Below are 25,266 nucleotides of genomic sequence, written 5' to 3'. Positions count from 1 at the left end.
ACATATTAAAATTCCAAAATTAACCAAACATACCCTTTATTATAGGTGCATGCTGACCCTTATGGTCATAACGATCCACAGAAGCTCCCAGCAAGTCCAAAATATTCCCATCAAAGGTCAACCGGGACTATTCTATGAAAAATTCGGCACGGTCAATTTTTATAAAGAGAAATGGAAATTAGTGATAACTACCGACATAGTAGAATACCGCCAAAGACTCGCGCAACTAAACAAATTCCTATACGACCACGCCCTTTGCTCCACACAAGAAGGAAAAAAAATCTGTAAACACTCCGTCATTGATACCGTCTACAAATTAGAGACAACCGAAAAAATCCTAGACGAAATAGATGAAGTAACGCTACATCAAGAAAGAAACAGACGAGGACTAGCAAACGGAGTAGGGTCAATCGGAAAAATTTTATTCGGAATAATGGACAGTAACGACGAAGAAGAAATAAATAAACATCTACAAAATTTAGATCAAACAGTAGAAACCAACAGATTAGCACTCCTAAAACAAATACAAATTATCGACCAAACCATAGAAACCTATAATAACACGATACAAAAAATAGATGCGAACGAAAAAATGCTGATGAAAGCAGCACGTGATCTAGAAGCCCAAGCGGACGAGCGAGAAGCTCTATATAACATTAATCTTACATCCGAAGAATTAATGATAGACACAGATCACTTATTAAATTTCGTGATAATGGCGAGCCAAGGAATAATAAACCCGAACATTATTCGATACACAAAAATTATCGAATACCTTAAAGATGCGATTCCTCACATCCCTCCCAGCACGCAATTCCCTTTTCCATTAGAAACACTAAACATCCATTTAATTTCCAAACTAATGCAACCCACAATTTATACCAAAACAAACAAACTAATTGTAGTACTCCATATACCTCTAATAACACCCAAAGAATTCGATCTTTTACAAATATATCCAATCCCAATCCCTATTCAGAATTCTACAACATTACACTCCATAATAGATTTAAGAAAAGATTACATAGCGATAGATAGCATCGCTGAGCGATACACAGAATATACCGAAGACGAACTACGAAAATGTTACACGATAAAAGATAATTATTTCTGTCCAACGGATAAACCATCCAACAAAATAAAGACAATTAATCCATGCGAAATTGCATTATACTTAAAATACATAGATATAAATACGTGCGAGCATAAACTTATACATTTAGTGCAACCGATGCTAATTCCCATGAAAAACCAAGCTTCGTGGATATACTCCACACCGCGATTAGAAATTGTAGAAGTAATCTGCAAACAAAAACCTACTTATAATATAGAATTAATGGGCTCCGGAGTAATTAATTTATATAAAAATTGTATCCTAACAGCTACTGATTTTGTTTTGGAACCCGTACAAACCTCCAAGCCCAACAAACATAAGAACTATATCCCGCACTATAATTTCTCTTTGAGAGCCATAGATCCTGAAAACTACGTAGCAGCAATCAACACAACCAAAATTCCCAGGCTGCATAACATCTTGAACAAGGTCAACGACCTCAACACGCTCAGCATCCAGCTAAAACAGCTGAAAAAGGATGTACAAAACGAAAACCTAGGACAACACCACACCTATCAACATATGGCCATCTCATATTCTACTACAACGCTAATCATCATAGGATTAACCATCTACATAATCTGGCGATATCTTCACAGAAGACCAAAACCTAAGCCAAGACTCAGGTCAATACAGGCATTGGCATCCAATGCCATCGTAACAGATGACGTCGCCGCCCCAGCAACAGACAACGTTGTCCCGACGCACATGATTATCGTCACACCTGAGCAAGCGGCAAACATTCAATACGAACCCGATTATTAACCACCTACCCTCTTTTTCCAGGGGGGGAGGGGTGTTATGTACATAGAATAAACATACATAACTCATTGCTATTATAAGCACTATATAATTAATATTATTAATATTATTATCATTTAAAGATATAATTAATAACTCTAAATCTATCATGATTATATTAAAATATCAATAGCCTCATTGTAAAGGAGAGATACTCCTAAAAGCGACAAATTCCTAAATGTAATACGAAGCGCCAGACGCAGCTCGTTCACACAGTCGCCAAGGCTAAGTCCCGACACGTGGCAAAATGCACTTCGACGGCAGTCGAATGTTCTAGAACAATGACGCATTTGACCATTGGGACCCGCAAATGTTACCATATAAGGTGATGTTTGACGCTGCACTTTGAGGGTAGGAGCCCCAAACGTGCAGCCCCAAAAATCAGTTCGAGTCAAAAGCTAGAAGGAACCAGTCGAGTCTCCTAGGACCTTCAGTCCTCTTATTTCTTAAACTTATCCAGGCAATCCTTTGTCTCTTAAAACTATAATTATCTAGCTCATAGCTCTGGTTATCAATTTGTATAAAGAAGAAACATTGTAAATCAAACGTCAATAAACTTTATTATACAAAAGAATTTCGAGTTTGTCGTGAATCAGCGATTGAACCACAACAGAACGTTTATTTATATAAATAAACCTAACTTCGTCTAGTCGTCTTTGAGGTTGACTTATTGCAGGAAAACAGATTTAAACTGTTCAAAAATTTTATTATTAGTAAAGTCAGTATAATCTCCAAGTTTAACTTGTTGAACTTTAATTTTGACCAAGTTTATTAACGTTTAAATTTCCAGAAGCCAATCAAGTAACGTGGTATTTTGTTAGGACTATTCAGCTGCCAACATTCAACTTGAATATATTGTCGTTATAAAGGTAAAAATAATTAATATTGCTTAATTAAATTTGATGTGTTTTCTTTGGAGTACAAGCTTTGCTAGTTTAATTAAAGAGTAGACCATTGTTAGAATTAATAAAAATAATAAAGATTCACTTTACACATTATATATATGTATAATTATATTCTGAATAAATAACATTTGATTTTTTGTTTCAGATATTGCCTGTAATAATTTCGAGGGGGGCACCTATTTTTTCAATAAACATGCAAGTGCTATCCTATTAAAATTTGTATTATTTATTATAATCCTTTTTTAATTAATAAATATATAAGTACTCTTTGAAAATTTTTGTTGTATTGTTTATATTTTTGACAAGCACAAGTGTTTCCGACAAACCTACTTTTTTAGATTCTTAATATTTTTTTTTAATTGAGTACAAGAGTGATACTTATAAATGTTGTTTTTAATTATCTGAAGCTACATATCAAATTATTTTGTAAGTAAGATTGTTCGAGATCGGGAGGAGCAAAAATGCTGAGAAGTAGATTCCACATTTTTGCTATATCTCCCTGTCTTTATTGCGTTCACAGGGGACGGCTAGACCAACAGCGTGTAGCCGCTCCAGCTGTCTCTCTCTATCTCGCACCGCGGCGCGCTTGCGCGTCTACTGGCCCTGGCGCGTCGCGGCCGCGGCACGGCTTGCGCGCCTGACCACTAGGTGGCCAGCGCCACGAGCAGCTCTTTCGCTGGCAAGTTTCGTGCCGCGGAATTATATAGCTGGGTCCTTGATAAGGACCCATCGCACCTCAGCCTTGCTCGACAGCCTGCCCAATCAGCAGCAACCGCAGCAACAGAAGCAGCTTTTCTCGCCTCCACGGCCCACTTTTGACGCCTCCACGGCAGCGCCTCCACTTGGCCATCAAGAGCGCCTCCACCGGCGAACTCATTGGGTACCATACTTTGGTAAGTATCACCCACCACCCACTGCCTACCAAGAGGGGACTTCCCCTCTGCGGCATTTTCCTCCCTCCTAAGGGAGATTTCTCCGGGGACTTCCCGGGAGAAGTTAAACCCTCTCCTTCCCCTCCACACTGCCTCCGAGGACTACCTCGGACCCAGTGTTCCGACCCTAAAATCCAGGGCTCTCGACAGAGTCGGGTAGAGGGAGGGGTAGAATCACCCTAGGGGTTGGGGTGGCTCGGCGCCACCATAGCTCTTGGAGAAGGAGGCTGAAGGGTAAGGGGACTTCCCCTTCCCTAAAACCACTTCTCCAACTCCGCTTCCTTCCATGGCTGGAGATTTTTTTAGGGAATACGCTAGGGAAAATTGTCCAGTCCGCGAGTTTAAAAGTCTGCGTTCCTTTCTGGGGAATTCTAGTCTCTGGGGTTCTTGGGAATCTTCGTTTACCTAAATTCCCTAGAATTTGACGACGACAAATTCCCTAGGAAGTCGATCATTTTAGTCTAGCGGTTCTTTTGTAAATATATTGTAAAAGTTTGTACATTTTATTTATTTAAATAAAAACTCCTTTTACCTCTTATCTTGTCTTTGAATATTTTATTCTAGAATAGGACCTTCCATTCTGACCACAGGTTCGGAACCTCTTGGGACATTGTTTCGCACAAATTTTTGGTCCTTCGAGCCGGATTTCCGGCAAAAAACATTCGAAGTGCATCAGTGTTCCTGAGTGGGCAATCCGGGCTGTGTTTTGGATTGTGGCTTTGTTCTGGAATAGGGTTTCAAAAATGGCTAGCTCAGGGGAATTATTAGAAATAATCAATTACGTGCCCATGATTCGGGATGAATTCGTTCGGTTGGTCGTTAACATTAAGAAGCGTGTAGTCCACAATTTCACCCTTCCCTTCTTGGAGGATAGGCTTGCAGCCGTAGAGAAGTGGCTTAAAGTGTTGCATAAAACTCACGTTAAGATCACTACTCACACTAAACCGGCCGAATTAGCTAAAATGGAGTACGTAACCGATAGCTGGTATCAAGCGGCCCTTGATGCCCATAGTGACGCGGAAGAATTCATCCTAGGACATCTAGATGAACTTCGATCCAATCAGGTAATGTCGGCATCAGGTCCCACTGCGTCTTCAGGCGAAATAAACCACATTAGGCTTCCAGTTATCGATTTACCGAAGTTTTCCGGGGATTACTTAGAATGGAACAACTTTTATGAAACGTTCAGTTCCATTGTTCACGACAAAGTATATGTCTCCGGTCGGGACAAGTTCCATTACCTAAAATCCTGTCTGCAAGGAGAAGCAGCTACGGTCATTAAATCTTTAGCGATCACCTCCGAGAACTATGAGATAGCATGGGACACTCTGGTAGCTCGGTACACTGACAAACGGATGATCACGGATACGTTCTTAGATCAGATTTCGCAAGTACCCACGCTTCGAGGTGACAATTTTAAGGTTCTGAAAGAAGTTAGGGACTCAGTTACGGTTGCTCTCAACGCCCTTAAAACTATGGGATACGGCGTCGACCAATGGGATCCCATAATTGTTCATTCGCTGAAGAACAAACTGGATGACACCCTTCGTTTGGCCTGGGAGATGTATCTGGGAAGCAGCAAGGATTATCCCACTTTCATTCAATTCTCTGAGTTTCTAACGCGTCATATTAACTCCTTGCAATCATTAGGTAACAAACCTAAGACTTCCAAAAAGGAATCGGGAATATCCTTGAAGTCACACGCTACTAGCGTGAATAGTACCGGTTGCGCTCACTGTGGTAGTAACCATCTCTTGTATCAGTGCAAAGACTACCTTGCATTGACCCCTCAGGCCCGTTCAAAGTTCGCATTTTCACAGAATCTTTGCATGAACTGTCTGAGGCCCGGGCATAGTTGCTCCAATTGTTCTTCTTCGTCACGATGCAGGAAATGTAGTAAAATGCATCATACTTTATTGCATTTTGACAAATCTGGCACCGGTGGGAGCAAGGCACGGGGGACTACCCCCGCGGTCAACTCCTCTTCCGAGCCAGAACCCTCTAGCTCGAATACTACAACACGTCTCAGTGTTTCCGACACACGATCAGTTCTATTGGCCACTTTCGTTGCCAGAATTGACGCTCATGACGGTTCTCGTATTATAGTCCGCGGTTTAGTGGACACGGGCTCAGAAACTTCCTTTATCTCGGAAAATCTAGCTCAGCAACTACGGGTATCACGAAAACGTGTCAACGCGACCATTCATGGCGTCGCTCTGAATTCGGCTCAAAACGTTCGCGCAGAGGTACAGATTACGCTTCATTCTCTATCACGACACGGTGTTTCGTTGGACATAACTGCATTGATCTTACCAAGGATTACTCAATATATGCCTCCGACTTATTCTCCGTCGTCGTTTCCAGCACTTAACGAAATTGATCTGGCCGATAACTTCGCGTCAACCAGGGCTCCAATTGACGTGCTTATTGGTGCAGACTATCTTGCAGCATTGATGGAAGGCCCGTACATGCATTCTCCTGATCATACGTTGCTTGCTCAGTGGACTATTTTCGGGTGGATAGTAGCTGGGGTCGTACCCAAGACTGGGCGCTCTCATAGTGTCACGGTGCATCATTACTTTGAGGTAGAAAACACTCTTCGAGACTTCTGGGAACTGGAAGAAGTTCCGGAAGTCAAACCCATGTCCACAGAGGACTCCCTCTGTGAACAACATTTTGTGAATACGGTATCACGCACCTCCTCAGGTCGTTTTGTCGTTGCTTTACCTTTTCGATCCGACATCGAGAAGCACAGCTTAGGTTCTTCCTCTCGGGTAGCAGAGAAAACCTTAACACGAATACTTCAGCGATTGGAAACCTCTCCAGAACAAGCTGAAAGCTATTCTCAATTCTTACAGGAATATCAATTGTTAGGACATATGTCTCCTGTTCCTATGAACTCTGATTTTCGCGTCTTCCTGCCTCATCATGCAGTTTTTAAGATCGAGAACCAGAAGACAAAGATTCGCGTTGTATTCAACGCATCTTCTAAAACATCTACGGGCTTATCGCTTAACGACACGTTATTCATTGGACCCAAGCTCCAGCAGGACATCACGCGGATCCTAATGAATTGGCGTGCCTTTCGATATGTTGGCGTGACGGACATTGTTAAAATGTTCCGACAGATTCTTGTGCGTTTTGAGGACCGCAAGTATCAGAACATTTTATGGAAGACTGATTCCGGTGAGCTTCAGGCTTTCGAACTCAACACGTTGACCTACGGTACGGGACCGGCACCTTTTTTATCCTTGCGAGTTATGCGCGAATTAGCTTCCACGGACGGGGCTGACTTCCCTCTCGCGCAGGATGTTTTGTTAAATTCTTCATACGTAGATGATATACTTTTCGGGGCTCATGACTTAAAACAACTCAGTTCGGTCAGGGAACAACTCATCGCTCTACTAGCGAAAGGGGGCTTCTCCTTGAGCAAATGGGCATTCAATCAACCGGGGACTTCCCCGCTTGAACCTACCGAGCCGCACTCTTTCTTTGAGGATCCTGCTGGGTCAAGTAAAGTCTTGGGCATATATTGGGATCACGGGGATGATAGCTTTCGCTTCCGTGTTTCTCCTTCATCTATTGGTGTACTAACCAAACGCATCCTCTTATCAGAGAATGCTAAGATCTTTGATCCATTGGGATGGATCTCTCCCATAGTCATCACTTTAAAGCAGTTAATGCAATGCACCTGGTTACTCAAACTCTCTTGGGATGAAGAGATTCCTGAGCCTATTCAGTCCAAGTGGCTCAAGTGCTATGAGCAGCTCTGCGACTTACAGGCTTTGAGTATTCCACGGTGGACTCGACAATCACTTACTACTAGAAAACGCGAATTAATCGGATTCTGCGACGCCTCAGAGCTGGCCTACGGTGCAGTCGCTTAGGAACGTCTCACGGACGAAAGCGGTCATCTTTCGGTAGATTTAGTAATTTCCAAAACAAAGGTCACGCCGATTAAGACCACTTCAATACCTCGGTTGGGGTTGGTTGCAGCCGCACTTCTAGTCAAGTTATTGGTTCACGTCAAGGCAAGCTTGGTCGGGAATTGTGATGCGATCCGGTGTTACTCGGATTCGCAGGTCGCGTTAGCTTGGATAGCAAAGCAACCCGTACATTGGAAGACGTTTGTGGCCAATCGCGTTTCGTATGTTCAAACGCATTTACCTGAAGCCAGCTGGCATTATGTACCCACTAAGTTGAATCCTGCAGACTTGTGCTCAAGAGGAACCAGTGTTCAACAGTTATCAGAGGACTCACTTTGGTGGCATGGGCCTGCTTTTCTCCGTGAGCACACCGCAAATCCTGTTCAGGTCTTTGAAACCGCGGAAGAAAGTCGGAAGGTAGCGTTAACCGCTCAACTAGACACAACTAAGTGTTGGTTTTTTGATAAGTTTTCATCTTGGTCTAAACTGGTCCGAGTTATGGCCTATGTTCTTCGATTTGTCCAGCGGACCAGGAAAACCGGCCAATGGGAGGACTCACTCCTGTCCGCATCAGAGATTCGCGATTCTATAGTCGCTATAGTACAGGTTATTCAACGGACACACTTCGCAGACGAGCTTTCAGCCTTGAATCATGGGTCACGTATACCGTCGCGGTCAAAGCTTCTTTCCTTATATCCGGTCATTGATTCACAAGGAATCTTAAGAATAGGGGGGCGGCTTCGGAACGCCGAAATTTCTGAACAAATGAAACACCCCATTATTCTACCGGATTGCCACACACAACTGCCACACTCACTAGGCAAACCCACCTAGATACACTTCACGGAGGACTCCAATTGACTTTGTCTACGTTGCGACAAAAGTTTTGGGTCATGAATGCGCGAAATCTAGTAAAGTCATGCATTCACAAATGCATCACGTGTGTTCGCGAACGCGCTAAACTCGGTAGCCAACTCATGGGTTCACTTCCTGCCTCTCGGGTTTCTCGCAGTTTTACTTTTGAACACACCGGAGTAGACTATGCCGGGCCCTTTTTGGTGAAATTACATCACGGTCGTAATGCAAAATCCATAAAATGCTACGTGGCAGTGTTCGTATGTCTATCTACCCGTGCTGTTCACTTGGAACTCGTCTCTCGACTGGATACCGAGGCCTTCCTCGCCGCACTGTCCCGGTTTATCTCTTGTCGTGGAAAACCCGCCTTTATGTACTCCGACAACGGCCTTAACTTTCAAGGAGCGGACGCAGAACTCAAACGCGCCTACAAATGCGCTCTAGAAGCCGCCCGCACTCAGAAAACGGATTCCCTCAGCGAAATCGAGTGGAAATTCATCCCGGTCGCTACTCCCCACTGGGGTGGTCTTTGGGAAAGTGCTGTAAAAAGTATGAAGCACCACCTGAAGCGCTCCATCGGAGTTTTCGTGCCTAATTTCGAGGAAATGACCACACTTCTGACCAAGATTGAGGCCCGCCTCAACTCACGGCCTATTTCGCGGTTACATGATGATCCTGAGTCGTTGGACGTACTCACTCCGGGGCATTTCTTGTCAGGTCGGGCGTTAAATTCTCCCCCAGAATTTTCCACATTGGATTTACGCGAATCGTCATTAAACCGTTGGCAAAACGTGATTAGAATCACCGAAACATTCTGGAAGAAGTGGTCTTCCGAATACCTCCACACGTTGCAGAATAGGCCAAAATGGCAGAACACGAACTCGGAATTTGGTGAAGGAGATTTGGTCCTGATCAAAGTACCCAACAACCCCCCGCGCATGTGGACCTTGGGGCGGATTCTCAAACTAGTCCCTGGGGTGGATGGGTTGCTCGCGTAGCTATACTTAAAACCGCGAGAAAAGAGATTCAACGGAGTCTCTCGCAACTTTGTAAACTCCCTTCTTAGCCCTTGCTTTCGGGTCGTATCAGGGTCTATCTTTACCCTGCCTTACGGCATCCTGGGACTCTTCAGGTTATCATCTCTCCTTCTCAAGCTTCCTGGGACTCGTCAGGTCGCTTAACTTTCTCCTTCTTGGCTTCCTGGGACTCTTCAGGTTGTCTATTCTCTTTCCTGGTTTCCTGGGACTCTTCAGGTTACCACCTCCTCTCTCGGGCGTCCTGGGACTCTTCAGGTCGTCCTGTTTCCTGTTCCAAACCTTCAGGAACACTTATGATCTCCGCCATGTCTTTTCTTCCAAAACTCCAAAAATACTTACTGAGTCTTCGTACTCATCATTTACCTTTTTTGGTGCAGCGAGATTGATCATGGCGGATTATCCGTGGGCCCACCTCCCGGGTGTAGGATATGAGGACGAGGGGGACGATGTCCTCGAATTGCATGCCCCCCGGGAGGAAAATGAATTTCGACGGCTTTTCGGCCACATTCTCCCGGCGGGGCAAAACGAGACGCCACCACCACCACCGCCACTGAAACCGCCGGCGAACCCACGACGTCGGAGGCCAGTGGTTGCCGCCCAGAAGCGCATTGCCTCGGCGAACTGGGCTGGGAAAGTCTTAGACGATCCCAGCGCCAGGGAGCTCGAGCGCAATGCGCAAAAAATCATCGTAAGGGCATTCAGGCAAATAATAGAGGTGCCCCTCTACACGGCCCTCAAACAGAGGCGCTGGAAGGCCTGGGCCCCCCAGGGCAAGATCACCCTGAGGTGGTCCCCCGCTCTGGAGTTTCACTCCGCCAAGCTCCAAGTGAAGCCCAAAAAATAGTTGTCGACCCTATCTGTTTTATATCTTTTTATTTTTTATTATTTATTTTTGTAAATAAATTTGTTTAAACTGAGTTAACTTTCTTCTTCCTTGTCTTGACGCCATCGCGTCAATGGGGGGAGTTTGTTCGAGATCGGGAGGAGCAAAAATGCTGAGAAGTAGATTCCACATTTTTGCTATATCTCCCTGTCTCTATTGCGTTCACAGGGGACGGCTAGACCAACAGCGTGTAGCCGTTCCAGCTGTCTCTCTCTATCTCGCACCGCGGCGCGCTTGCGCGTCTACTGGCCCTGGCGCGTCGCGGCCGCGGCACGGCTTGCGCGCCTGACCACTAGGTGGCCAGCGCCACGAGCAGCTCTCTCGCTGGTAAGTTTCGTGCCGCGGAATTATATAGCTGGGTCCTTGAGAAGGACCCATCGCACCTCAGCCTTGCTCGACAGCCTGCCCAATCAGCAGCAACCGCGGCAACAGAAGCAGCTTTTCTCGCCTCCACGGCCCACTTTTGACGCCTCCACGGCAGCGCCTCCACTTGGCCATCAAGAGCGCCTCCACCGGCGAACTCATTGGGTACCATACTTTGGTAAGTATCACCCACCACCCACTGCCTACCAAGAGGGGACTTCCCCTCTGCGGCATTTTCCTCCCTCCTAAGGGAGATTTCTCCGGGGACTTCCCGGGAGAAGTTAAACCTTCTCCTTCCCCTCCACACTGCCTCCGAGGACTACCTCGGACCCAGTGTTCCGACCCTAAAATCCAGGGCTCTCGCCAGAGTCGGGTAGGGGGAGGGGTAGAATCACCCTAGGGGTTGGGGTGGCTCGGAGCCACCATAACTCTTGGAGAAGGAGGCTAAAAGGTAAGGGGACTTCCCCTTCCCTAAAACCACTTCTCCAGCTCCGCTTCCTCCCGTGGCTGGAGATTTTACTAGGGAATACGCTAGGGAAAATTGTCCAGTCCGCGAGTTTAAAAGTCCGCGCTCCTTTCTGGGGAATTCTAGTCTCTGGGGTTCTTGGGAATCTTCGTTTACCGAAATTCCCTAGAATTTGACGACGACAAATTCCCTAGGAAGTCGATCATTTTAGTCTAGCGGTTCTTTTGTAAATATATTGTAAAAGCTTGTACATTTTATTTATTTAAATAAAAACTCCTTTTACCTCTTATCTTGGCTATGAATATTTTATTCTAGAATAGGACCTTCCCTTCTGACCACAGGTTCGGAGCCTCTTGGGACATAGTTTCGCACAAAGATTATTAAAAATTTATTCAGTTACTAAGTAATCTGTAGTTGTCACACTAGATGCCTATTATACTTGTTGGACAAATTTAGATATGAAATCAAAAAATCTTGCTTAATAAACAAATTAGTATAATGCTAAAATGCCAAATAATATTTCACACAATATACAAAGCATATTTTAACTTAATATTTGGTTTAGATGTCAATCTATTTCCTGTAATTATCATTTACATTCAAATTAATTTTTTACTCATTTTTTTTTTAAAGTCATTTCAACTGAAAAAACATACTATAAAAGTTTACTGAATTGATTTCTTCATTTAGTTATAGTAACAAAAATGACCACTTTCTTTTATAGTATTAATCTTGTAACGCGTTTTGTAGGCGAGTTTAGTCGCCGCAAAAACCGTTCGGTTCGATTGACCGAGAAGGATCAAAATAAATATGGACAAGTTTAATGTAGGTAATAAAATAATTTATTCAGGGAATAAATAAAATAAACAAGTATTTACAATGTTTTTAGGGTACATGGATCTTACAACCTTAGCCTATTTGTGTCTGTGTTGTTTGTGTACTGCCGCTGCAGGTGTGTTCGCATATGTGTCGGTCGCTATGTCGCTAGTACAAAATTCGCCCGCTGGCGGCGCTGCGTTCGGTAGCCACACGGAAGGGCTCGGATAGGCGGCGCGACGGTCGGTGGCCACTTGGAGGGGCCTCGGAACAGACCGGTAGGCGGCGCGACGGTAGATGGCCTCACGGGAGGGCCCGGGGAGCCAATATGGCGGAAGCCAATATGGCGGTCAACGGGGGAGCTGTAAATAAAACGGCATTAATCCCTGTGAAGAAAATGGCCGTTGGTCCAGAGAATTCCTGGACTCGGCCGTTAGCATGGGCATCGGGCAAGGAACGGTGCGGATGACGCGGAGAACTCCTGCGCCAGGAAGTGCTCGGAGAACTCCTGAGCAAAGGATAGGTATACGTGGAGAACTCCTGCGTAGGAAGGTTAGAAAATATACCCGGAGAGCTCCTGGGTATAGAATGCTTAACTGGGTCGGAGCTCGGTGTTATATACCCAGTTGAGCCGCCGAAAACGGTATCGGCGCTGCGGAGCGGCCGTTCTGGGTAGTTAGGGAGGGGCATGACGAGAACACTATACTTTGCGCATGCTATAGTATAGGCCGCGGTATCGGCACGTACGCCACAGCTCTCCCAACCACGCGGTATCGTGCATGGGGCAGCAACAAAGCATGCGTCTCGTCACAATCTTTTTATTAAATAATACAGATTTGAAAGCATGTTAATAATAATGAATGAGAAGACGATTCAGTAAACTTGCAGAGAATATTTTTACAGTCAAAATGGCTCTTCGAAAAAGAAAATTGAATGAAAAATAAAAATTGGTTGAGAGAAATATTAAGCTATAAAAGTAAATAGAAAACTGCAGGCAATAATTAATTGCATTAAAACAAAATATATAAATAAAATTTGTTTTTTACATTTGTTTATAGTATTATATTGATTTATTTATAAAGCAAAATTTTCTTTATTTTATATTTAAAATTTGTCTGATTGATACGAAAAGCATCTGATGGTGAGAGAACAACCTTAAATTTATAATCAATATTTTATACTGTTGTACAATCTAAATTAGAGAAGTTGTTGACAATAGTGATCCAAATGATGGATGAAGATAATGTATCAAAACTGTCAGATGTGTCTCCCATTTCACCCATCTCTAGTGATGATGATGATGAAAATTCTACAATGCGTTGTCCAAAGAGATACATTAGAAATTTTGAAGACCCTTTTGATCGCGCTGGAATGAAATTTAATTTAAAAAAAGATTTAGGTTTTCAAAAGAATTTGTAATGCATGGCATTTTATTACTATGCAAAGAAAAGCTAAATAGGGCAAGTAATAGAGGGCTACCAATAACGCCAGTACTAAAATTATTGTTAGCACTTAGGTATTACGCAATTTCTAGTTTTCAGGTAAAAAGAAAATATTTTTCCACACCATAACTTTAAAATTATTATAAAGTGATTGTTTGCATATTAAAGACGCAGTGAAGGTAAATAAACCTTATAGTATACATTATTATATTTTTTAGCTTATTATGGGAGATGTAACACACGTATCACAGCCAACAATTAGCAGAATTATAAGCAGAGTTACGGCATTATTAGCCAGTAATATTTATAAGTACATTATAATGCCAGTAACGAGTGAAAAAAAAACAAAATAATATACGATTTTTTAAAAAGTTAGGTCGTGGATCAGGACACATTGGTCTTCTAAACATTTATGGAGCAATAGATTGCACCCATATTAGATTGACCAGCACAAAATTACAAAACATCAATGAAGCATTTAGAAGTAGGAAAAATTATTTTTCTTTAAATGTAGTAGTGAGCGTTAAAGTATATGAGCTTAAATTAACTATAAATCTGTTTAATATACTATAGAGCTATTTAATGGATTGCAAATTTATTCATTCAATTTAAATATATTTTGTACAATTGATTTACGACTTATATATAATAACTAAATGGGTAAATTTTACCAGGCTGTTGTTGGACCAAATACAGAAATTCTAGATGTAATACCAGAATGGCCAGGTAGCAAACATGACAGCAGAATTTTCCAAAACTCTCGTCTGTTCATGAGGTATCAAACACGACAGCTGGATGGCATGTTAGTAGGTGACAGTGGCTACCCATCTCTACCTTTTGTGCTGACTCCAATAAATAATCCCGTCTCCGAAGAAGAAATAAGGTTTTTTGCATTTTTACAATTGTATAAATTAACCATTGCAGTACTTAAGCTGTCAAAACATAATGTAATATTTCCAATTACAGATACAACCAAATTCAGGCCAGAACGAGGATTGTTGTGGAAAGAACTTTTGGAATCTTAAAAAGAAGATTTCCCTTTTTGTCAAAAGGATTAACAACCAAATTACAGACTTGTACCTCAATAGTAGTTGCCTGTGCCATACTACATAATTCAAGTTTAATATACAATGATATTTTACCTGAAGATGACGAAAATTCTGAGTTTGAAGAAGACGAACCTGAGACTGAGCCTCCTCATTGGCAGCCAGGTGAAGGCACTATTGTTCGAAGTGCATTTATTGAGCGTTTGTTCAGATAAAGTCAAATTAAGAATGTTTTGATGACTGTAACCAAGACATAGAAGTATATTAATAAATATTATGATCTGCTTTTGACGAAAATAAAAATAGGTTTTCTAAAATATTGGAATTTACTCACTTCACTATTCATGCTATTTATTCTAATAATAATTTTTAGGGCCGGTTGTTACACCTATTGGTAGAATTTTTCTGCTTGGTAAAAGTTACAAACTGTAGTAAATTCTATTCAATTTCAAGCTTTAACAAATGGATAAATTTATTCAGACGTTTGCCAATAGGTGGAAAAACCGACCCTTAGAGAAGCATATACATATATATGTATCTACTAGGGTCGTTATGGAGACTGCTCTATGTATAATTTTTTTTACGGATTATTGATAAAGAGATAATTCCAACAGGAATGGTGGTATTCAATTTGCTGTAAACTGAACGAAACACTATATATCAGCCTATTTGTAAGCAACATTACAATAGGTAGTTATAAGGACGAGTCTTTATAACTGCCTCTTTAAGAGTGATTAGTCCTCGTATCTACCTTAATATTGTTATGCAATGTTGAGAGGACTTATAAGCTATTATTTGGTAGATGCAAGGACTGCTAATTTGATAAAAAGGCATTTCTAAGGACTTGGTATGAGTAGTTTTATAGTTACATATGGGGACAACTGTCTATTGGTCCCCACAGGCTACATTTCAACAAATACATGCCTAGTACTTATAAATTCCTTTTCGTCAAAACAGCAGCTCCTGTATCTAACAAATAATAAATTATAAGTCCTTATAGATAATTTGGTAACTAACGTTAGGTAAATACGGGGAATATTAATTTAATCAGTATCAATTTTTTGAGGATAAACTTGTTAAATCTAATCGAAAAATTTCAAAACTGTCTTATACAAAAGGATTGATATATCTTATAGTAACAAAGAACCAGATTTCTATCTTATGGTCTGTGTAATATTAAGTGGTACATATCATGTAATATTCGCTAGAAATAAATATTAGAGACCCTACTGTTGAAAATTACTTTTACTTCACTAAAAAGACTAAAAACTGGTATTATACAATTAGTTTAATAATTTAGTAACATTTTGATTTAGTTATGATATTAGTATAAGTTTGATAACAACTGGAAATAATTTTAAGTGAATTTAAATTTGTTATGTATAAAATTTATTTCACATAATTTAGCTGATTTCTATATATTACATATTTCTTTCTTGAACTATATATAAATGAAAATGTTATTGTTAAATCTCTTAATTCATTATCAAATATTTTCATATGCAGACAGGAGAATGAGAATCAACTAAACTAATCCGTCAAATTAAATTTAGTAATAATGTTAAACGCAAAAATCAACCTAAATTATTTTTATTTTGATATTAATATTGGGGTGGATAATAAAAGTTTGTATTTATAAAAATATTTTATTCAAAAATATGACAATTAAGATTTTATCTCAAATGTAACATTTGTTTATAAATGATATATAAATGTATTTTATATGCATAAAACTATTGCTTTTTTTTCATGGTGTTATTGAACCATGCTTTAATTTGGACGGCAGTTCTGCATTTATTAAAAATATCCTTATGAGTCTTTAAAAGTTTAAAACATTCATCTGATGATGGTAAAGTTTTTTTAACTTGGTGATGCTTAAAACATTTTAATACTAAATCTTTTTCTTTCTCATCCCAGCGAACACGGGTACAAACTGATGTAAATACAAAGAGATAAAATATTATAAGAAAGTGTATTATAGTCCCTTATTGAAAAAGTTTACCCTATAGCTATATCTTAAAACCACAAAACCCCAAATTTCCAATTTAGGAATATGATAATATTGGCTTATTTCTAAATTGGAAATTCGTATTTGTTGGGTATTACCTCAAAGATATTTGAAGCGCGATGAAAAATTGTTGAGGCATTTTCGAAGAAAGTTTAACTGAATGCAAAAATACCAAATAATTGTAATTTAAATTATACCGAGTAAAAGGCTTACGTTTTCTTTTCTTAAAATTATTTCCTTCAAAATTCTCATTATCATCGCCACTGGTGCTTGTGTTCTGCCATTCATCTTCAGCTAAAAACATACAATCTTATTATTTGAAATTACATAACTTATATAAAAAAATTAATAAGTAAGATTTAAAATAAGTATTCAGTTAACATTCAAACTTTATTTTTTGCTTTCTATGGCAATTACTTTTTAGGGACTTCTTTGTTTTAGCTTCTTTAATGCCTCTTTCCTGTACAGTTTGCAGTGAAGCTGAAAAAGATTGAAACTTATTAATATTAATTAAATGATCAACGAAATACTTAAAATATATTGCCTTTCTCAATTATTTAAATATATCAAAATAATGTATTAAAATAATTGTTTGTAAAATGATTAAATAGTCACAAAATTGTATATGTTATGTACTGGAATCAGTTATTATCCTTCTCCGAAAAAGTCATTAATGATAAATACTATTTTCAATTTTCACAAAGCCGCTATGTCTATGATAAATAGGTATATTTATTATATCAGTAGATATAACACCATTCTATGACAATTGAAATTAGTATGATTATCAACATTTTTCTGCAAAGAGCGAAGAGTTATTTTCTTACATTCCATTCCACTTTTTTTACCTTTTATCGGAAGTGATATCTTCTTATTTTCATTTTTCATAACTGTGTTTTTATTTGAAGGAGTCAAAGGTGCCTCAAATTGACCATCTATATCATTGCATGCTAAAAATTTAAAAACAAAGTTAAATAATTATAAGCAATTAATAAAACATATGATTTTAATAAAATAGTATCAGTTACATAAAGTTTCTTCGAAAATTTTCTCTGCTATATTTTGATCCATTTTTACCCTATTTTTAGATAAATCGTTTCCTTTTACTGATTCCAGTAGTTGCGACATATGTATAATTTCTCTGGTCGCAAGAGGCTGGCGATAATAATCTTTGTGAATATTGACTGCATGTCCACGATAGTTCGCTAAATCGGTCACCTCTTCCTCTTTTAAATTTTTGCTGGCTGCCCAAGTCGCAAATTGTTTGCGGAGAGTGGTTCCGCGTAGTGCTTCCGGCATATTAGCTCCACACTCTACGGACATTTTTCGAAGAACATCGCACGCAATTACTCGTCTAAAAGACCTGTTCTCACCAATTTGAGGTAAAGCAAATAGGTAATCATTTTTTTCACTTATGTTAACTTCTGTTCTGAAGTTCAAAAGCATTTTTATATTTTCAACCATCTCTGAATTAAGCAGGACTAAGACAGTTCGATTCAATTTTCCACGAATTGTGAATCTTACGTAACTGTCAGCAATTTTTTTACATTCTAGTGTAAGCGAATTGTATTCCTCCGGATTATCTTGTGCATCTATGCCTTTATAAGTGTGAAAATCATCAAGTTTTATTTTGAATATTTCTCCTTGGCGCCGACGGTTAAATAATAATAATTCAACAACGCAACATTCGCTTAGCGTTAGCCAATCATTAAAAGAAAAATGTTGTTTTAAATTTTTATACGCAATTTTGCGTTTCTTTTCTAAGTGTGATTGTAATTTTTGAATATCTTCTGCAGTTGGTAAACGAATTTGTTTTTGGCGCTTGTATTTAGTTTGAGCTTCAATTGCCTTTTTATTTATTATCTGAAAATTTTTGACTATTAATTTAATAAAGTTTTTGGTCATGATTTGCTTTTCTTTTTCTTCCCTCTCGATGTAAAAAGTTTCCAATAGCAGACCAACTTGCTTAAGCATCGTTCCAATATGTAAAATATTGGAAGGATTTGTATACGTTTCAGTTTCTTCGTTGTATCCTGCTATGATTTTTACGGCTTGGTAGCAGAAGGAAAAATATTTAGGTCTATATAAGGAGCAGAAATCTGAAATGTCTTTACATTTTTCTTTTATAATTATTAATAGTCTACCTAATAATCTGATTTTGGACCGAATTATTGAATGATTTTCATAACTATATTTTTCCGTTAAATTGTTCGCAAACAAAATTAACAGTTCGTCATATCGTATTGCGTTCTTGACATCACCATCCTGCATATAGGGAATGATGTCTCGTTTAACTCTTTCGTTAGCAATTACATGAATTTTCCCGTCAGCCATTCGGCTTAAGATTTTAACAGTTCTTTGCCCTTTCATATAGTTTTCTGTACACTGAGCAAAATGGTGCCTAATATTGGATTTCATGTACATCCCTTTACAGCTAGCACATGTAGTGTAGTCATTCGGTTTCTTCTTCATGTTTTTATTGGGTAGTCGGCACACAATCAGATCCCCGTTATTTATAATCGAGCTGCTATTATATTTATAATTTCCTTTCTTTCTGAGCTGATCAAGTAGATATTTTCGATTTGGATTTTTTTTAGGTAATTTACTAATTTCTTTAGCTTCAGCCTCATTTTTCTGACAAGATTCGATATGCCTGGCTATTTTAAAATATAGCTTCTTACAAAAATAGCAACAATGCTTTTTTTTCCTTTTTCTGATATAGTTAATGTGTTATCATCAGGTGCATTTGTGGCTACATTGTTTAAAATGTTATCAATATTAAAAGGAGTTTTAAATACATTAATGCGATCTCCTACATTGTTTACATTAGCCGATTTACTTGTGTCTTTATCGAATTCTATGATAGATTAAATATTGTGGAAATGAAATAAATCTAGAATACTTAATCTTTATTAGCATCCAGAAAAGAAAATATTATTTACCACCAGGATCTTTGGAATTACCATATAAATCTTCAACCTTACTTTCATTTAAATTTTATACATTCATCCCTGTAAAAATAAAAAAGAGTATATTAAAGTTATAATTAAGCATTATCTATATACTATTCATTTTATGTAATATTTGAGACTAGCCTTAAATTTTCGCCAGAGACGAGATCTTCGAACGAAGTAGAATTATTTTCATATACACTTATATCTATGGCTTGAAATAAACTTCTTTCTATTAAAATAAGAAAAATATTTATTTATTTCATTAATAAGATCAACATAATAACAGGAAAACTACTTTACCATTTTCAGATAATGTTAAAAAGGTCTTTTCGAAATCTGAATTCGGATCAAATGAAATATTAAGCGATAAAGGTCTATCTTTAGAAGTGCTCAAATTTTCCTTATTATCAAGCTCTAAAATAAAGAGGAGAATAAATATTAACATCAAATTCATCACATACAGCACAAAATTGCATGAAATGTTTAAAACATATGTCCTTTAAATATTGTTTTTCTTTCAGGTCGTTTTATGCATATATGTTCTATGAGATATAGGTTTTACGAAATGCAGTTAGAAATCTTTATCCATAATAGCTTATAAAATAGAAATTAATAATGGTAGTAGTATTTACAAATGCCACAGAACTCAAGGAACTCATAAAATCCACTCTTATGTTATGTAGGCTATGGATTTATAGTATTTTATGATTTCAAGTAGCATTTATGATTACTATCATGAATCCTATAATTTTTACTAAAAAAATATTTGCAATTAAATTGATGAAAGTTGTTAGAGATCGCAGTATAGGTGCGAGCGGTCTGGGGCTCTCAGGCCGTCTCGCTCCTGCTCACACTCTGTCTCTCTTGGTCCTACCTCCAATCAAGGCCGATAGGTGGCCCACAGCATAGAGCTCTCTCTCGCTGTTACTATTTGGGTCTCTTGTACATATTAATACCCAAGAGTTCTGGAACAAATGCGGCTCAATCAAAACGGTCTAGACTCTAGACTCTGTCTTTTCTTTCTCTGTCTCTTCTTCTCAGCAGCTTAGCCATTCCTCCCTTCCTGCGACGCCACTAAGTCTCTTAGTACGCATTTTCTGCCTCCTCGTCGATTTCTTGGTCTCCAAGAAATCGTCATCCTGTCTGCTCTATCTTCGTTGCCTGGGAGTCCACGGTACGGGGAATCCTGTCCGGGGACCTGGGGACTACAGGGTTGGGAATTCGTATTCTTAGTTGTGGGTGGATTGTCAATTGAGGCTCAGCCTCCTTTCGAGCACATTTATTCATTGTATTTTGTATTCTGTGCAATTAAATAAACTGAATTTTACCAGATTTCCGAGGTGTTGTTTTGTCATTTAGGGCCCTCCTTCCTAGTCATATTCGCAGGGATCACCCGATCAATTTTCACACAAATTTCTGGTCTTTCGAGCCGGATATAACCGGTACATATTCAATTGAGTTGAATTTTGATTGGTGATTCTTCGAAGTAACTGGGGGGGAGGGGGGTGTCTCTGGTGGCAAAATGGTAACGCAGGAGGAAATACTCATGTGCGCAGGTCACGTTGGCCTTTATTGCTCAGAATTAGAACGGCTACTGGTCAACACCAAAAAGCGTGGTGTAGGTAATTTTACCATTGCTTATTTAAATGGTCGTCTGGCTAGCGCCAAGGAAATTCCCGCGAAAATACAGACTAATCATGTAACGATTACCAATTATTTGTCGGAGAAAGATTTGCAACAATTTAACTATACGACACAGAATACTTATGAGCGAGCTATGACGGCGTATTTGACTGCGGAAGAGTACATTTTAGAACAAATCGAAATTTTAAGCGGTGAGCAAGTCACTCCTACCACTGCTGGGCGGACACATGCTCCCTCATTGAAACTTCCTAAGTTAGATTTACCCAAGTTTAGTGGTGACTATTCTGAGTGGTCAACCTCCTATGACTCTTTCAAATCAATGATTCACGAGAATTCGACATTACCAGGTGTTCAAAAGTTTCATTATTTAAAGGCATGTCTTCAAGGAGAAGCTAGCTCAGTAATTCGATCCTTAGCCGCCAGTAACGATAGTTACTTAACAGCATGGAATGCATTAGTGACTAGGTATACAAATGAACGAATTATATCGTCCAACCTTCTTAGCAAATTAACACTCATTCCGAAAGTCTTCGCTGACAATCTCATGTCCATGAAAACACTACGCGATACAACTATAGTTGCGCTTGACTCTCTGAGGACATTAGGATATCCAGTTGATGGTTGGAGTGCCATATTGGTCCACATCCTCTCAAACAAGCTAGATTAAGTTATCACTGTGGAGTGGAAGAAGGAAATAAGACGTGTATTGAAATATCCTTCTTTCACTCAGTTTTTAGAGTTCATCACCGAGCAGATTAATATGCTCGAATCTATTAGTACCAAATTCAAAGGTAGTAAACAAACTACTGATAAAACTTCGCGTCCTAGGTCGTTGAAATCACTCAACGCAATCGTTGATAAACCAAAATGCTCTTATTGTGACGCGGATCATCCTTTCTATCAATGCAATAGTTTTATTGCCTTGAACCCTCAAGCCAGATATAAAGCAGCGCAAAAAAAACTCACTTTGTATCAATTGCTTGAGACCTGGACATTCGATATCGTCTTGCCGAAGTAATTCTCGGTGTAAAAAATGTTCCAAGGCACATCATACGCTTTTGCATTTTGAGAAACAAGCTAATCCGACGCCTCAACGTAATTCATCTCAAGCTACTGCACCCACGAGTCTTCAAACCATTGATCAGTCTTCGACTTCTGTTGTTGCTCATGTGAGTGCCATGGATGAACGCACGACACTCCTTGCTACGTTTCTCGCACACGCTACAGCACCAAATGGCCGTCAAATTATTATTAGAGGCTTAGTCGACCCGAGTTCACAAACGTCGTTCATGACGGAAAATCTAGACCAGTTATTAAGAGTTACACGCCGCAAAGTTAATGCAACGATTTACGGAGTCAAAGGAGTTGCGGTACATAACGTCTCGAGCAAAGCTGAACTCATCTTACAGTCAGTTAAACACGATCAGGCCTCACTCAAGGTGACGGCATTAATTTTACCAAAAATCACGAATTATAGTCCTTAGTCTTATTCACCACTTGAATTCCCTCAATTAGGTTCTCTGGACCTAGCGGACGAATATGCTTCTGCTAAAAATCCAATTGATATTTTAATTGGTGCAGATTATTGTCCTCAGCTTTTACTGAATCAAGTAATTCATTCATCGGACCATGCGCTGAGAGTACAAGACTCGTTATTTGGCTGGGTTGTGTATGGTACACTTGGGTCGCACGTGCATGCCACAACGATAACCGCTCTTCATTGTTGTGACCTCGATAAAACACTTCGAGACTTTTGGGAGATTGAAGAAGTTCCTAGCATCCATAGTTTGACCCCTGAAGATCAATTATGCGAGGACATTTTCGCGAGTAACGTTACTCAATTACCGTCAGGCCGCTATCAGGTTGCATTGCCTTTCAATACAGAGTCCTCCAAATTGGCACTGGGAGCCTCTAGCAGCATCGCCGAATCAGCTTTAAAGCGAGTTCTCTGTCGTCTTAACAAATCTCCTGAGCAGTCTGAAACCTATGCTAAATTCATTAGAGAATACAAGCAGTTAGGACATATGGAGAAGGTCACAACAAACGCGATTGACACAGACTCCTTGGTTTACCTGCCTCATCACGCAGTATTTAAGCTCGAGAATGGAAAGCAGAAAATACGTGTCGTATTTGACGCGTCCGCTAAAACTAAGAGTGGTCTATCACTCAACGACGTACTCTTAGTAGGGCCAAAACTACAAAAAGATATAACAGCTATTCTTATGAATTGGCGTGATTATCGTTTTGTTGGCGTGACAGATATTGTTAAAATGTTCCGCCAAATTCTAATTCGTCCGGAAGACAGAAAATTCCAATCGATAATTTGGAAAGATGATTCTGGTAATACTCAAACATCAATTGAATACGGTCACATACTGTACCGGACCTGCACCGTTTTTAGCTTCACGGGTAGTGCAGGAACTCGCAAATCAACATGGTGATGACTTCCCAGATGCGAAGTCCATCTTACTTCAATCAATCTATGTCGATGACATTCTTTTTGGAGCTAACAACCTTGCGAATTTACGCGATATCCAATCTCAATTAGTTCAGTTGTTGGATAAAGGTAAATTTGAGCTCAGTAAATGGGCCTTCAATTCAGCAAGCACAGCTCTCAAAGAAATTTCTAATGATTCTAGTAACGCTAATCTTAATTTTAATAGCGAAAATCTTAACGAAACTAGCAAAGTGCTGGGCATATCTTGAAATACCAGCTCTGATTCATTTCGGGTTATAATCTCGCCGTCTTCCATCACTAAGTTAACAAAGCGAATGTTACTCTCGGAAAACGCGAAGATTTACGATCCTTTAGGCTGGATCTCACCGTTCACCATTGTGTTAAAGCAAATAATGCAATCCACATGGCTGCTCAAACTTAATTGGGATGACGAGGTTCCAGAGCCTATTCAATCCAAATGGATGTCTTATTACTCGCAAATGTGCGAATTAACAAAAATCACCATCCCGCGCTGGAATGGTCAACTTAGCGAAGCAGATAAATTAGAACTCTATGGGTTCTGTGATGCTTCAAATGTATCCTATAGTGCTGTGGTGTATGCCAAATTCACCAATAGGAATAGTCAAACCTCAGTCAGCCTCGTAATGGCAAAAGCCAAATTGGCCCCTCTTAAAGCAATTAGCATTGCTCGTCTTGAACTAGTCGCCGCTGCTTATTTGACTAAACTAATGCTTCATATCAAGTCATCACTTAAACGTTCAGTGCATGACATTTTTTGTTTTTCTGATTCACAAATCGTGCTGGCTTGGATTGCACAACATTCGTCCAAATGGAGAGTTTTTGTAGCCATCCGAGTCGAATATATACAGTCAAGTCTACCAGAGGCTCATTGGTCTCATGTCAATACTAAGTTCAATCTTGCAGATCTCAACTCGCGAGGGATTAATCCAAGCCAATTAATACATTGTGCGCTTTGGTGGGAAGGACCCTCAATAATTCGGGAAACGTCATCGGGAAATTCTCCTTTAATGTTTGAAACCAACGAGGAAATAAAGACCTCGTCGATATATACAAATCATGTCACACGCGATTTACCGTCATTTCTTTATAACTATTCGTCGTGGACAAAACTAATCCGTGTTATTAACTACGTGTTGCGATTTATAGATCGAGCACGTAGAAAAAATGTTTGTCAACACGCTCACTTGTCAGCTCTCGAGCTACGCACTGAAACACTGCGTGTTGTGAAAATAATTCAAGCTGCTGCTTTCTTAAACGATATATTGACGTTGCAAGGCAAAAAGTCAGTTCCGTCAAGTTCTCGATTACTTTCTCTTACACCATTTTTAGATGCGCAAGGAATTCTACGAGTAGGTGGGCGTCTGCAACACTCATTTTTGTTAGACAACCAAAAGCATCCCATTATTTTGCCAACTAATTATTTAACCGAGCTGCTCATTCGACACATACATGTCACGACCTTGCACGGTGGCCTACAGCTTACATTGACAGTACTGCGGCAAGAGTATTGGGTGATCAATGCACGAAACGCCGCGAAAAGTATAATACATAGGTGCGTCACTTGCGTTCGTCAACGTGCCAAGCTAGGAACATAA

The 25,266-nt window shown here is 39.6% G+C and overlaps 3 protein-coding genes and 1 pseudogene across 3 annotated transcripts; all 4 read left to right on the top strand.

Moving 5' to 3' along the window:
* Window positions 1–4,495: 4,495 nt before the first annotated feature.
* Window positions 4,496–9,531, top strand: LOC136773615 (uncharacterized). The gene is made up of 7 exons (XM_066727404.1): window positions 4,496–5,464; window positions 5,705–6,416; window positions 6,531–7,127; window positions 7,368–7,625; window positions 7,677–7,987; window positions 8,066–8,284; window positions 8,563–9,531. The coding sequence occupies exons 1-7, from the start codon at window positions 4,496–4,498 to the stop codon at window positions 9,529–9,531; spliced, it is 4,035 nt and encodes a 1,344-aa protein (XP_066583501.1).
* Window positions 9,532–12,877: 3,346 nt separating this feature from the next.
* Window positions 12,878–14,801, top strand: LOC136773609 (putative nuclease HARBI1; annotated as a pseudogene).
* A 6,269-nt stretch (window positions 14,802–21,070) lies between these two features.
* LOC136773600 (uncharacterized) lies at window positions 21,071–23,633 on the top strand. The gene is made up of 4 exons (XM_066727384.1): window positions 21,071–21,829; window positions 21,923–22,161; window positions 22,208–22,631; window positions 22,677–23,633. Exons 1-4 carry the CDS (start codon window positions 21,071–21,073, stop codon window positions 23,631–23,633), a joined length of 2,379 nt encoding a protein of 792 aa, XP_066583481.1.
* Window positions 23,634–24,042: 409 nt separating this feature from the next.
* On the top strand, window positions 24,043–25,266 carry LOC136773592 (uncharacterized). Its single transcript, XM_066727374.1, has one exon. The coding sequence runs from the start codon at window positions 24,043–24,045 to the stop codon at window positions 25,264–25,266; it is 1,224 nt and encodes a 407-aa protein (XP_066583471.1).

Source organism: Prorops nasuta, unplaced genomic scaffold (assembly GCF_024137725.1).
Source record: "Prorops nasuta isolate Cenicafe-Biocafe unplaced genomic scaffold, Cenicafe_Pnas_1.2 PNAS00001, whole genome shotgun sequence".
In the NCBI taxonomy this organism is placed as follows: domain Eukaryota; kingdom Metazoa; phylum Arthropoda; class Insecta; order Hymenoptera; family Bethylidae; genus Prorops; species Prorops nasuta.
This window is presented reverse-complemented; position numbering and strand designations above follow the sequence as displayed.

Coding starts and splice junctions, on each gene's coding strand:
- LOC136773592 (XM_066727374.1), top strand. CDS start 24,043: ATGCAATCCACATGGCTGCTCAAACTTAATTGGGATGACGAGGTTCCA.
- LOC136773600 (XM_066727384.1), top strand. CDS start 21,071: ATGGTAACGCAGGAGGAAATACTCATGTGCGCAGGTCACGTTGGCCTT. Junction 22,162..22,207: donor GCGCAAAAAAAACTCACTTT/GTATCAATTGCT, acceptor GTCTTGCCGAAG/TAATTCTCGGTGTAAAAAAT. Junction 22,632..22,676: donor ACGATCAGGCCTCACTCAAG/GTGACGGCATTA, acceptor TATAGTCCTTAG/TCTTATTCACCACTTGAATT.
- LOC136773615 (XM_066727404.1), top strand. CDS start 4,496: ATGGCTAGCTCAGGGGAATTATTAGAAATAATCAATTACGTGCCCATG. Junction 5,465..5,704: donor TGAAGTCACACGCTACTAGC/GTGAATAGTACC, acceptor GGTGGGAGCAAG/GCACGGGGGACTACCCCCGC. Junction 7,626..7,676: donor CGCCTCAGAGCTGGCCTACG/GTGCAGTCGCTT, acceptor ATCTTTCGGTAG/ATTTAGTAATTTCCAAAACA.